Source organism: Cydia amplana, chromosome Z, assembly GCF_948474715.1.
Source record: "Cydia amplana chromosome Z, ilCydAmpl1.1, whole genome shotgun sequence".
In the NCBI taxonomy this organism is placed as follows: Eukaryota; Metazoa; Arthropoda; class Insecta; order Lepidoptera; family Tortricidae; genus Cydia; species Cydia amplana.
The window spans coordinates 35783972-35798483 of record NC_086096.1 but is presented as its reverse complement, the minus strand read 5'-3'; the positions used below and the strand labels follow the sequence as shown (position 1 = coordinate 35798483).

The window sequence follows — 14512 nt, the reverse complement described above, 5'->3', positions numbered from 1 at the left end:
ACTTGCCGCCCTCATATAGAAGGGTACTAATAATAGTGCGTTAAGCGGGTCCACACAGAACGAGCCGCCTCGCTTGGAAATTGCCGCGCAAAGCAGCTCGGTCGGTCGAGACATGCCTCGCCCGAGGCAATGCGGCCGCCGCGCGTCTACACAGACCGAGCTGCTTCGCGCGGCAATTTCCAAGCGAGGCGGCTCGTTCTGGACTCGCCTGTTCTTGCATAGTTCTGTAGAAAAACACTCCCTTTACACAACCATCCGTCCGATCGTCTAATTAATTATTTTATTATCAGGTCTACCAAAACCATCTAATGATCGGCGGGTGGGTGCTGCTCTGCGGGCTGCACCACGCGCTGGCCGGCGCGCCCATGGTCACCTCCACGCCCGGCAAGAGCCCTGCCAAGACACAGTCACGGCCATACAATTTAACCAAAATGTAAGTATTCTTAACACATTGAGTGTAGGGTGCTCGGCGGGTTCTCTGTTCGTAGTCGCTTTCCTCTACAAAGCGGGAAAACGTTGGGATCAGCTATGAGCGTAGCGCTACAAAAATCTTGGCAGTGCGAGTGTTGATAAGGGGTGTGTAATGCTTAATATAATTATAAAAAAACTATCATACATTTGTTATAACGCCATTTGATATATTATTATAGGTTATTTATAATGTAATTTTTATTATACGTTTCCTTTCTTATATTGTCATTTCATCTAATCTGTCATTGATATAACGCCTATTGTAATATAATTATTAATTAGTATAAATACATAATTATTTTATAATGACATTTGTTATAATATATTTTTGTATAACGTAATACTTCATACAATTTTATCAAATATAAGTACATATATTGTATAACATTGTTTGTCATATTTCATTTAATGATAACGTAAAGTTTTACAAACTTTTTAAGTTTTTATTCTAGGGAGGTCGCAGTTCTAACCTAATCTAACCAATTTTTTCACGGTTTTCAATTCTGTGAGGGCCGCAGTTCAAACTCAACCTAAACCATTTTTTGCTAGGTATTTTATTCTACGGAGGGTCGAAGTTCTAACCTAACCTAACCCTCCTTTTGCTAGTTAGTTATTCGTTAGTGCGGAGTCGCAGTTCTAACCTAACCTAACCCATTTATGTCATGCAACTATTATGCCACACAAATAATTATGTGATATCACTTGTTCTAACAAATAATATGCTTTAGAGTATGTAATAATTATGGCAATGTATTATACCAATAATAACATTATGTGTACCGTTAATTAGGTATTACGGGAGTATGCCATTTATTACGTTATTCAAAATAACGATATATCAAACTATAATATATGAAAAGTAATTATTAAAAATGTAATGCACACGTTGATAAGATTTGTGTCCACGGTGACTACTGCTTGCACTCAGAAGACTTGTTTGCCACTATTATAGTATAACCAAAGGGAATAGATTTTATAGAGAGTTACTGTCATGGTAAATTATGTAGTCACAGTAAATTTACTGCCATCTTTTGACAGAAGATTAGAACTGTTAGAACGCCATTTTACTTTGATCCTTATTCTTTCACCGATATGTGTTAATTTGTAAATATTGAAATTAACGCCATCTAGCCGAGCATAGGCCAAAGGTTGTGGTGCCATCGTTTGAAAAGATTAGTCACCATGGTTACTAGTACAATTTGACACTGGGTTAACGGTTTAACCGCTTAGCCTTGGGTTAGTGGGACGGTGCAAGGGGCGCTAAGGGCATAGAGAAATATAGTAAGACAAGAGTGCTCACTCCATACATCAGTTCAGACTATTAATTTTAATTAAGTGCCTACATCTAGCATCGAGTAGCGGAACTATCAGTACTGCTACTTGACAATAGATGTAGCTCCTACCGGAAAGTCTTATCTCAACAGCATAAGACTTTCCGGTCGGTGCTACATCTATTGTCAAGTAGCAGTACTGGTAGTTCCGCTACTCGATGCTAGATGCTAATAGTCTTTTTGGTACTAAAACTGATGTATGGAGTGAGCACTCTATGTATTTTTTTCTCTATGGCTAAGGGTTAAACTTATTTTGATTCCACAGGCAACAGGGGCTCGGCGCAGTGTGGGTGGCGCTCGGCGGGCGTTGCCTCGCGTGGCTCGGCGCCCTGCTTTCCGACGCGCGTCTAGAGGCACTCAGCGGCAGTACGACGGGCACTGGTGCCCCGGCGCCTCTCTTGATCCTCGGCCAGCACACGGCACACGAGAGGGAGCTGCGGCTCGCCAGCGGAGCGCCCATACACCAGGCGAGTTTATTTTTTATTTTTATTTTATTTAATTCTAAACAATATACATTGTGTCGAATAGTAATACAATATCTGGGTGACCGAGCGTCGCTCGGAAAACATATAATAACTCGGAAATGCGCGTTTTCCCAGAGATAACACCTAGCTAGATCGATTTTTCGCCCCCGAAAACCCCTACATACCAAATTTCATCGAAATCGTTAGAGCCGTTTCCGAGATCCCCGAAATATATATATATATATATATATAAATAAATAAATAAATAAACAAGAATTGCTCATTTAAAGGTATTAGATGCATATAATTAGTACATACATTAAAAACATTAAAAACTAGGGTCAAATATATCTTATCTCTACCAAGTACATATTCAAGTAGAGTGTATATAGACAGTACAGATGTAATGCATAGAGTCTGTGCGGAAAGAGAAGAGTCGTGGAATGTATTGGGCTCCATACATTCCACGACTCTTCTCTTTCCGCACAGACTCTAATAGGGTATTTGACTACTAGTCAAATCAGTTTCTTTTTCGAACAGACAAATTGATTTAGCTACTATGGAATTTATATGAAACACTAGCATGTGACGTCGCAATCAAATTACCTACTCTTTATAGTTGTATAAGTGTTTTAAAATAGAAATTGTGTCTAAAAATGACTGTCACCGTTTAACCCACTGTCAACGTTTCTCTATTAATCTTCTGGTGCTTTATTTCATGCATGGAGTAAAATAATTTATTTTAAATACAGTCAAATACCCAATACGGGGGGGTAACGCTGCAAGTGTGATGGGGACGTTTGGACCCGGCATGGCTCAGAACGGGTTTTAGTTCTTAAGTTTTGTATGTACCTTTATATTATTGAAATAAAAAAAAATTCAGAATACCCAATTATTTTCCATCATATTTTCACGGAAACATAGGAACGTGTTATGCTATTTCAGTCAGTCTCGGTACAAAAAGTACTGAGGTTAACTGAAGTAGCATGACAAATACGAACGTTTTCGAGAAAATACGGTGGGAAACAATTATGCACTACATCTGTACCAGGGATGTTGCGGATGCAGATTTTTTGACATCCGCGGACGCGGATGCGGATGCGGATATTTAAAGCCTCACATCCGCGGATGCGGATGTCAAGATTTGGTACTTAAAAAACGTCAAATATTTCATTTTTAGTAATTTTTATTAAAAAAAAACGAAACGTTTAGTGTTTGAGCAAGAATATAGGTGCGTTTTATTTAATAAACAGTAACTTGGTCGACTTTTCGGGATCTAGACGATTTCGTTATTATATGTATAATGACGAAATTACCTAGCTTTACGCCGCCGCTAAGACGTTCCTGTTACCGACTTGGTCGACATCCGCATCCGCATGAGCTCCGCATCGATTTTATGCGGATGCGGATGTTCCGCGGATGCGGATGCGGATGCGAATATTCGCAACATCCCTGATCTGTACAGTGTAGAATGAAAATTGATCAGTCTGTCAAGTGCGAATGATGCAACTGACACTTAATCTAACCACAATAAGGCAAACATTCTCTACAGCTCCTCGTTGCTCTCGGCGTCGTGTGCTACCGCAAAGCGACCAACCTCAAGCGCACAGTGGTGCAGAAACAGAATGCGGACGCCGACCCGGACCGGTCGGACTCTACAGTCTACTTCCAAGACATGACCATGTGCTCTGAAGACTCGGAGACTGACGATGGTAAGGAATTGTAATGGACTTTGTAACGTATCACACTAACAGAATAACGCTGTTACTCCCTAAGGGCCGCTTGCACCATTCCTCTAATCCGGGGTTAACCAGTTTAACCGTTAACCCAGTGTCAAATTGTACTGGTAACTGGTTAACCCCGGGTTAGTGGGATGGTGCAAGTGACGCTTAGGGTGTTTGACTGACAAGTTAAGACAGATGCTTTTATTGAACTGTAAAGACGATTAGCCTCTGTGGAGTCAATTAGAAACACACATGTGACGTTACAGTACAAATTACCTACTCTTTGTAGTCCTTTCGGACTAATTAAAATTATTACGGTCTGCCTTCTGGTGGTTTCTGCCCTCCACTTTTTCTCTCTCCAACCTACCCTGAACATGTCGGCTTTATAACCGCAGCAGTCAGTCTTTATACTTGAATATATCCTGTTCGACTTCCTTTTTAGAGTTCCGTACCCAAAGGGTAAAAACGGGACCCTATTACTAAGACTCCGCTGTCCGTCCGTCCGTCCGTCCGACCGTCCGTCCGTCCGTCTGTCACCAGGCTGTATCTCACGAACCGTGAAGACAGTTGAAATTTTCACAGATGATGTATTTCTGTTGCCGCTATAACAACAAATACTAAAAACAGAATAAAATAAAGATTTAAGTGGGGCTCCCATACAACAAACGTGATTTTTGACCGAAGTTAAGCAACGTCGGGCGGGGTCAGTATTTGGATGGGTGACCGTTTTTTTGCTTGTTTTGCTCTATTTTTTGTTGATGGTGCGGAACCCTCCGTGCGCGAGTCCGACTCGCACTTGGCCGGTTTTTTTAATCTTTTAAATCTGTAATTTAACATGTAACTTCATTTAACCAACAGACAGCGAGCTGCTATTCGGCCTCTGGTTCGAGTCCACCCTGGCCGCCGCCAACGCCACAGAGAGCACAAGCATCGCCCGCACCGGCGACGCTGACGGGTCCGACGCCGCGGAGCAACCCCCGAGGCTTCCCCAGGCGCTAGTGCCGGACAAATCTGAGCCTTATTCTGTGAGTGATACGGTTGCAATTTGGCGTTTGATTATTTATACTTCGTCGATTTTTGAATAGTTGTCCCTAAATATGTATAGTAAGATTTTTTAGGTAGATCTACATTGGGTGTGTGGATTCGAAGATTTTAATAGATAAATCGGTCTAATACAGAACGAGCCGCCTCTTGAGCGTCTCGTGATTGATTTGCGGTATTTAACCTTTTCGACGCCATGTCAAACACAAAAGCTGTCTCTCAGACGCCACGTCATCGAAGTGTCAAAACTGAAATTGAACTTTATGCATATGCATCTAGGTCTATGTTGCTCTGTGGTCTATGACCAATTTATACATCTTTGGCGTTGGACCTGCGGTGCGTATATATCGGTCATTGGCGTCCAAAAGGTTAAAGATGTAATTATTTAATAAATAATGACAGATTTGGTTACTTATACATCTTCATCTCCCTCGCGTTATCCCGGCTTTTTTTGCCACGGCTAATAGGAACGTGGGGTCCGCTTGGCAACTAGTCCCAAGAATTGGCGTAGGCACTAGTTTTTACTGAAGCGACTGCTATCTGACCTAACCCAGAGGGGAAACTAGGTTACTTATACATAACTAATTAAATATTATTTTGCAGTACATCCGACTGGCAACTGAAGTGTTCACTTTACTGACGGCGGAGATAATAAGCCCAGGCTCGGAGCGGCTCGGACAGAGTGCATTACAACTGCACGACGCGCACCAAGCGCTGCTCGCGGCGCTGGCCAAGGACCTGGACCGGGAAACGGCGCGCACTGACACAGGTAAAGACTTATGGCGTTATTCATAAACGGCTGCTAACTTAATCAGTTGATGATCGTCGTTTGTCCCTATCTGTCGTTATGCCATAGAGAGGACAAACGATTACCATCAACTGATTAACTTAGCAGACGTTTATGAATTAGGGGGTTACCTAGTATGTAGTTGATGTAGTCAGCGCCTAACATATTGGCAGTTTATGCTGTGTGCGGCGGCCACTGTGGTCGCGCGTGTTTTATTTGTTGGACATGAATACAGCGCCGCGCGATCCGCTTTTGTGAAATATGCTGTTATTGCGGCAGTCAGCAAAATTTACACAGCACGCATGTCAACGACCTTTAGATCTTACTTTTATTCGTTAAAAAGTTGGCTTAACACATTAACTGCCAGCGACTCGCTAGGGGAAGCGCTTTTCGCTAGATACGGTTTTCCCCGTGTTATCGGCTACGCTCGTAGCGCGTAGCTCGCGCTGGCACTGATTGACTATCTCTAAAACAACTTTCCGTTTCAGGCACCATATCGCCCTGCTTCGGCCCCCGCATCTGCGCGCTCTACGCCTCCTTTAGCTCCGCGCTGGTGCGCTACTTGCACAACCTGATCAGCGCGCCCGGCTTCGCGTCGCTCCAACCGGCGCTGCACCAGCAGCTGACGAGCAGCACTGAGCGCGGGAACAGCACGCCGCTGCAGGTATAGTTTGTAGCTTTCTAATAGACCCCGAAGGCTAATCCTATTGTCTATTGTTCAGTAAAACCGCACGTGCTACTTACCTGCAAAAAAGGGTCCTAATTATTCTATTTGGCACCTGAGCGCGGGCTAGTCCAACGCTCAAAAATCCAGTGTAGGTGCGCTCTCCGATAACGCGCCTTTGTTACGCATCTCGATGACACATTTTAGACTGGTTCTGTAGCGTTCGACTCGCCGGCACTCAGTAACTTAGCCTTCGGGGTCTATTAGAAAGCTACAAACTATAACACTTGTGGCACATATCACCCTCGGCCTACATCCTACGCTACAGGCTCCGTCACGTCGCTACAAGTACATGCGACACCATGTTTGCTGTCTAGCCACAGTTGCCGCGCACCGCTAAGGATAGGACGCCTGCTCGTGTTTGCGCCACTTTGTGGTCATATCTGTCGTAATAGACGCGTTTTGTTAGAGAGTGAAGCTTCAGTACCTAGTAGTATTATTTATTCTGTGGCTACAGGTCACTATTGTACCATATTCTGGACCTTTTTGTTCCCTTCCCTCCCTCCTTCGGTGTTATACGAACTATGCCCACTGACACGCATTACCCATCGTTGACCCGAGCGGTTGTGATTCTACATAACATATATAGTTTGGGGCTTGTCGCGGTCGCCATGTAAGGAGGTATTTATTTTATTTAAGCCTTTTAATTCCTTAATAAAAAATATACGTATTTCATTATTAAATTAGATAATAATAAATTATTAAATTAAATTAAATATTATCAAACTAATGTACATGCAAGTTTAAATTGTAAAATTCTATTCAATAATTTAGTTTGTATTATTAAAGACCTCTTGACGAGTAAAGGCCTCCTCCATTTTACTCCACATTTCCCTGTCTTGGGCTATTGTTACCCAGTCGTAAGGAGGTATGAGAGCAAGCAAACCAACCGAATGATGAATAAATACTGATTTATGTGTAAATGCGCCTAGACGATATAGTTAGGTATGTGGTGCGGAGCGTGGGGGCCAAGCGAGGCGACATTTGCATACTTGTCAATAATATTTAATAATTTCATTAATTATAATTAACTTGGTTTGCCTCGTCAGGTGGGCCCTCGAGTCGTGAAGCTTCTCGGCGGCATGGTGCTAGCCAAGCCGGCGGTAGAAAGAGAGAACAGCATCCTCGCGATGTGGCACAAGATCGTGAACACGCTGCAAGAGTGCGCGCTGCAGCCGCAGCCATCACAGGACCACGACTATGAAGGTAATAGGATTTTTAGAAAAGTAAATTACGGTTGGTTCAATATAAGGTGGGCTCACACCCTCACACAGGGACTTGCCGCGCGATGAATCTCGGTTAATGTAGGCAGCGCCGGCCCGAGTACTCGATCAGGGTAGAGCAAGATTAAGTTTCGGCGCTCCATGCTCAGTATTAAGTTTCGTAGTTACCTGTCCGTTTTTTGAGATGTTTGTATTCACAGTGTTTGCCATTTTGGCGCCCCCCTACCATTTGGCGCCTAGAGCGGCCGCTCCACTCGCTCTACCCTAGATCCGGCCCTGAATGTAGGCGTGCTTATGCCTCAGGCTAGTCACGTCTGCGTAGATCGAGCTGCATCCCGCGGTAATTTATTCGCTGGAAATAGACACGCGTCTTACTATGCCCATGCCTATAATATTTCAAGAAATGCTGGTCTTCCGTTTATTTATAATAACAACCGATATGTATAACAGTTTGTTTTTGTCTCTACAGATTTGAACGTGGAACACGCACAGCTCCTAGTGTACCTGTTCCATTCGCTAACTTTGATGCAGAAAAAGTCCGTTCTCCTTATGACATCAAACGCTATTATTAAAGTAAGTATAGTAATTTATATATAATATTTGACGACTGGTCTGGCCTAGTGGGTAGTGACCCTGCCTGTTAAGCCGCGGTCCTGGGTACGAATCCTAGTAAGGGCATTTATTTGTGTGATTAACACAGATATTAGTTCCTGAGTCTTGGGTGTTTTCTATGTATGTATGTATTTGTATATTATATATATCGTTGTCTGAGTACCCACAACACAAGCCTTCTTGAGCTTACTGTGGGACTTAGTCAGTCTGTGTAAGAATGTCCTATAATATTTATTTATTTATTATTTATTAATTTACCTGTAACTACCGATTGAATATTTTCAGTAGGTCTTTCCACCAAGCTAAAAGTATATTAAGTATGTGTAACTCTTCTCAGGTCGTAGAAACACTGGCCATAAGCGACAGGAAGCGAGCGATGACGTTGGCTCCCCACCAGCTCATCCTGACCACGAGGTTGATGCTGCTTTTGGAATACCTCATGAGGCATCTGTATGATGCCCCACAAACCTTGCTGCAACAGGTAACACTCATTTTGTATGAAACATCTCGGTAGATATCAGAAATCAGGATTGTATGTATGATATATATATTTCTGAACTGCCCTTGTTATTTTAACGTCTAAAAGGTACATAATAGTGTAAGCATAAGGGCCTCATACGGCCACGAAATGTGTAAAGTCCCCAAAAATGTATTATGCTCGCTAAACCCTTGACTTTAATCAAAACTCTTGTTAATTGAGGCCAACAGAATTCGCTACTTATGTCTTACGCTACAATCCTCATTTTGGGTCTTCTGAGTCTGTCTGTTTGCACATTTTGCTGACGAATGGAGTTGTACAGTTGTATGGACTCTGTTCTTCGAATCAATTCATTCTTCAGACGATTCTTCACTCGATTGTCATTGAGTTTGACACAGTTCTTTCTTATTGAATCCCACAGATCGAATGGAACCTCGTAATCGCAACAGGCCTCGTTCAGTCGCCCACTGACAACGCCAACGCCGCCAAAACGACCACAGAGAGCGGCCAGATGAAGACGCGCATATACTGCGAGGTGCCGCACATTGAGACCGCTTACCGACGGCTCTCGTTGAGCGAGACCTCGATGCGACCCAAGTTTTATGCGCTGACCAACTCGGAGATTAATAATCAGGTGAGACAAAACTTTATAACGAAGGGTTCAGTTATTTAGGGTCCGATGTGCATTATTGTGTATTAAAATTTGTATTTTAATGCGAAGTACTCGTATGTAGTGTGACTGGTTTCAAAAGTCTGTACAAAAGACTTCCGGAAGAATGACACAAACTATTAGAAACTTCTCTTGTATACAGAAGAATGTGCCAGTGCTGTAAAGAGTTTAATAGACGTTGCATAAAATTGGGAGAGCAATTATGTAGACAAAGAATTGATTTTCGTAGAAGAATTAATACTTAATTCCATAATTTTCTTGTGTTTAACGCCTAGAATTATCTCTCATAATTGTAATTTCACAATAACCGTATATTTTATTCAGGAGAACCCAAAGTTCGACGGGCTAGCATGCAACTTCGTGCTAGGCACGCCGCACAAGCTAAAATACCCGCTGCTACTCGACGCCCTGCTGGCCTTGCTCAACTCCGCTTGCGTTTGCGATAATCCTGCGTCGCTGTCGTCTCCGGCCGCGCTCTCGGCGGCGCACTACTGTTTCCAGACTGCTTGGAGGTAAAATGAAATCTTTCAATAGCAATAAGTATTAGATGAGAGGAAAATAAAACGTATTCTGTGTTGGTCGATTACTTGCAACCATCCACTGAGAATATAACGGTAACAGAAATGCATAAGGTAAAAAAATGGCAGCATTAGATCACATGGACACATTTTGTTTGAATATCCTGGTCACTGCACCACTTGTTGTAATCACCCATTTTATTTGAAGCCTGTTAGCCGTTAATCGGAACAGGTGTTGTGACCAACATTACCACAGAGTCAAGAAGCAACTCTCAGCTGTAGGGAATAGGAAAAAAACAATGCGGTTCATGTATCTGATGAACTTATTTCCAACCATAGTTGCATTCGTAAAGTGCTTATTTTTAAGACGTTTCATTGTGTAAATCAGGGATGTTGCGGATGCCGATTTTTTGACATCCGCGGATGCGGATGCGGATTTTTAAAGGCTCACATCCGCGGATGCGGATGCGGATGCGGATGTCAAGATAGTACCATAAAAAACGTCAAATATTACATTTTAGTAATTTTTATTTCAAAAAACCGGCCAAGTGCGAGTCGGACTCGCGTTCTAAGAGTTCCGTACATTAAGTCCCACTCACGCTTGACTGCTCATTTCTAATAGGTTTTTTTGGTTAATGACTAAATTACCTAGCAGTCTAGCACCCCACGCCAATGCTAAGACGTTCCTGTACCGACCTGTTCCACATCCGCATCCGCATTAAATCCGCATCGATTTTATGCGGATGCGGATGCGGATGTTGAAAATCATGCGGAAGTTCCGCGGTTGCGGATGCGGATGCGGATATTCGCAACATCCCTGGTGTAAATGACACTTAATCACAAAAATTTCCCCAGACTGGTTGTGAGCATGCCACCAGCGACGCCACACATGGACAAGCTCCAAGCCGGCGCGCAGGCCGACCTGCCGTCACCGTTGCCGCTCCACGCCATCATCTGGGCGCCGAGAGCGGATAACAAGAAGGTTTTCAATCCCTGGCTGAAGGACGCGCTTGTCAAGCAGGGGATGTATACACAGGTATTTATTAAATTGTATGTGTATCCCAAGTTATGTTTGACTGTGGCCTGTAATACGCATTGCCTGATAATAAAATTACTATTAAATGTAAAGTGACAGATTATTTTAATAGACAACATTGCTCCAATATAAAGTATTAAAGAATGATTAGTAAGCAGTACATACGTTGGCGATAATATTATATATAACTATTTCTTAACAGTATGCGGAGAACTTGCTCGCTGGAGTGAGTGCGTCGTGCGACAACATGAAATACCACCTCTGGCTCGCAGGTGAAACTATCAAGCATCTCAAGGATAATATTACGCGTAAGTCTTGTTTTACTCTAAATAAGCGCTAGATAATTTTTAGACAAACATAGACAATGATTTTTGAACATTGTTTAATAATTTGGTAAGATTTTCAAAGTAGGTAATGTACATTGAGCAGACGGGCTAGCATGAGTTGCGTTCTCGCGCGCGACCCCGTACTTGAAGTCGCGCAAGGTGTATGGAGTCGCGCGCGAGAACGCAACTCATGCTAGACCGTCTGGAAATAGTTATCGAATCACTAGTTGTTTTGACTTGTCTTTGAAATGGTTTACAAAACTGACGCTTTTTTTAATGTTCCATAACAGCGAATGGTCTACCAGCGCTGCTGGACGTAATATCTTGCGATGCGGCGTTAGTACGCCTGAAGCACAGCCTGGGTGACGGCGCGTGCGCCGAGGTGCAGGAGTTCATTCCTGACCTGCTGAGCCTGCTGGAGACAGCGTTCGAGTGCTGTCGGTGAGTTGTTTTTCTTCATCAATTGTAACCATTTACCACCTATCTCATCACACGAAACATCAACTGTACTTTATTTAGTCTATAATGGAACTCACAGGAACTTAATAACAAAACATTTTATAAGAGATTAGATGTGAAAAATCTATGTTACTAAAATGACATTTAAGATTCCCGATACGCTATTAAATCTTCATTTCATTTATATAATGCAATCATGTTCATTACATACAGGTGTTCATGATACCCTTGGGGCACAGCAAATTTGCTTAAATACTAAATTAACAAAATATTTACATTTGGATAAATCTGTTTGGTTTTATACAATAAATTATAGTTATTATTGTGTAGATTGGTCATATGAGTACCTGGGTGCCACACAAGATGCCAATCGTTCGCTCCATAGCGAACGATACGCTAATGTCTGTCGCACTAATATCTGGGGGCACGGCAGTGCCCCCGCCAAGTCGAGCAAAACAAAGAGGCACGTCACGTGATCACCTTACGCTGTCTCGAGTTAATCATTTTTTCCCCACCTCAAAAAGTGCCCAGCGCCGCTAAAGAAGTTTTCACTTCAAAAATCTTTAAATGCAGTTGTTTCTTTAAAAAACAAGAATGTTTCATTTAAGTAAAATGAGCTAACTTAAGGTTTTAAGGCACTTTCCCTCCAGGGCCAATATTTTTTTTCCACCCGGTATAGTAGACAACTATTTTTTCGACTAAATGAAGTTTTATCAGATAAATCGTTGATCACATCGTTCGTTTCACACATCACATCAAATAGTTTGTCATCAGCATCACAATTAAAATTTGTCAAAATATTGAAATTTATGCCAAAAAAACATAAATAAAACATATAAATTCAACACATTTTTTTAATAAAAATCTTTCTCGATGATATAAAATAGAACATCGACAAATTATGTTCAAAAGAATTAATATCAAAACAGATGTCATAGTTAGGATTGGCTACTTTAAGAAAGGGACAGAGAGATTTAATCCTCTCGCTCTGCACGTTTTTCTCATTCCTCCTTGTCATGCCAAAATAAACTATAAAATGATAGTAACATAGTACATTGTAATATTCACTTTTTCCACGGTATCATGTCATTGTAAATTACTTATGTGAAATTGTAGTGGCGTGCGACTTTCAAACCGGAGGTCACGGGTTCGAACCCCGGCCCGTGCTAGTGAGTTTTTGTAAGTAGGGACCTTTTTTTAGTGGTACTTAAATATAATTACTTTTCGTATTATTGAAATAAAATATTTTATTCAAACAAACATAATAACATAATAATTAAAACATAATATTAATTAGTTTTTAATATTTATTAAATTATTTGAGCATGAAACATACTAGATTTATTTTTATCATTACAATAGAAAAAAAGCAAAAAATATATTCTTATAGATATTTTATTTTCAAACAAATATTAAGCAAAAAGTTACGGTCAGATTCTGTTGGCTAAATACCAAACAGCTACCGATACATTTCAGTATCTGTCGAAATTTCCTAACCCGTTGTAACCGACAAGGAGTATAAGATTTCGACGTAGCATGACGTAGCTAAACAAACACGCACACATGCGTAACGTATAGGCCTGTAAGGAAGGCACCATCATGGGTTTACCTCCGATTCCGTTACTACTCAATGGAGTTACGACTCAACGTTTATTGGATATTAAAATTTTACGTAATTCGGAGCGCTGCGCGAATTGACATAGGTCTTACCTCTTTGAGGCACGACGGCCATCTAGCATTACTGGCTTATAGGATGCATTTATGGCTTTGACGCATGACAGAAAGAGAAACCGAACTGCGTAAAATGGGCGTTTGCTGTTGAATTCATAAAATCAAAAATCGACAATAAATCCATCGGTAAAAGATAATACGTTAATATTTAGTTCTATGAAAGTTAAGACGAGATGAAAACCTTTGCTTAAAGGTGGGTTGTGCTGGATATGGATGTGTTTTCTAGTTGCACGAAGCTAAAACCGAAAAATGAACACGAAAGTTTGGATTTATTTTCTATCGAGAAAATTTTAAGCATTCGTGTTTCGACTACTATGAAATCTCTTATCATATAGTCAAGAAACATATATCCGAAAATCACTACTGTTTGTTTCCGGGGCTAGCCACTGCCACCTTTCTAAGATCCTGTTATTTTTCGATGCACGGCCTTAAGATACATTCTCAAAAACATTAAATCTGAACTTGTAGTTTAAGAATTATTGTACGTCAAAGTTCCTTAGTTTCGACACTGACACACTTATACACTCACCGATTATCATTCTCGATCTCATACTTCTAGCATACCCACAAGTTTCAAATTTTAAACATAAGTAGTTTTTAGCTTATCAAGCCATAGAAAACCTAAAAATATTGCAATATCAGTCACGTTTTAAAGATCTAAGAACTGCATAAGTAAGTTTGTAATCCTATATAAATATATGATATTACAAAGTTACTGTTGCAGTTCCTACAAATAGTAGATAAAGTAAAGGTACACTACGATGTACGATGTGAGTATGAATGAAGATGTGTTTAAATATGATATGTGTATACATAGTATGGGTATGAGTACCCGAAAAGAAGGACTGTCTACAAAAAGAGATAAGATCCCATCAAAAACATTACATGTAAAAAGGTGCCAGTCTCGCACCGCTTTT

The 14512-nt window shown here is 41.3% G+C and overlaps 1 protein-coding gene across 1 annotated transcript in view; it reads left to right on the top strand.

The window, feature by feature from the left end:
- LOC134660695 (protein purity of essence) overlaps positions 1 to 14512 on the top strand; it is a 130281-nt gene that overhangs the window by 17006 nt on the left and 98763 nt on the right. Inside the window, exons 10-23 of the mRNA XM_063516475.1 lie at positions 291 to 433; positions 2068 to 2269; positions 3819 to 3978; positions 4849 to 5015; positions 5635 to 5800; positions 6307 to 6482; positions 7592 to 7748; positions 8235 to 8338; positions 8715 to 8858; positions 9277 to 9489; positions 9850 to 10037; positions 10899 to 11079; positions 11282 to 11387; positions 11696 to 11846. Of these exons, the coding sequence (XP_063372545.1) occupies positions 291 to 433; positions 2068 to 2269; positions 3819 to 3978; positions 4849 to 5015; positions 5635 to 5800; positions 6307 to 6482; positions 7592 to 7748; positions 8235 to 8338; positions 8715 to 8858; positions 9277 to 9489; positions 9850 to 10037; positions 10899 to 11079; positions 11282 to 11387; positions 11696 to 11846 (2258 nt within the window). The remainder of the gene's footprint in view (positions 1 to 290; positions 434 to 2067; positions 2270 to 3818; positions 3979 to 4848; positions 5016 to 5634; positions 5801 to 6306; positions 6483 to 7591; positions 7749 to 8234; positions 8339 to 8714; positions 8859 to 9276; positions 9490 to 9849; positions 10038 to 10898; positions 11080 to 11281; positions 11388 to 11695; positions 11847 to 14512) is intronic.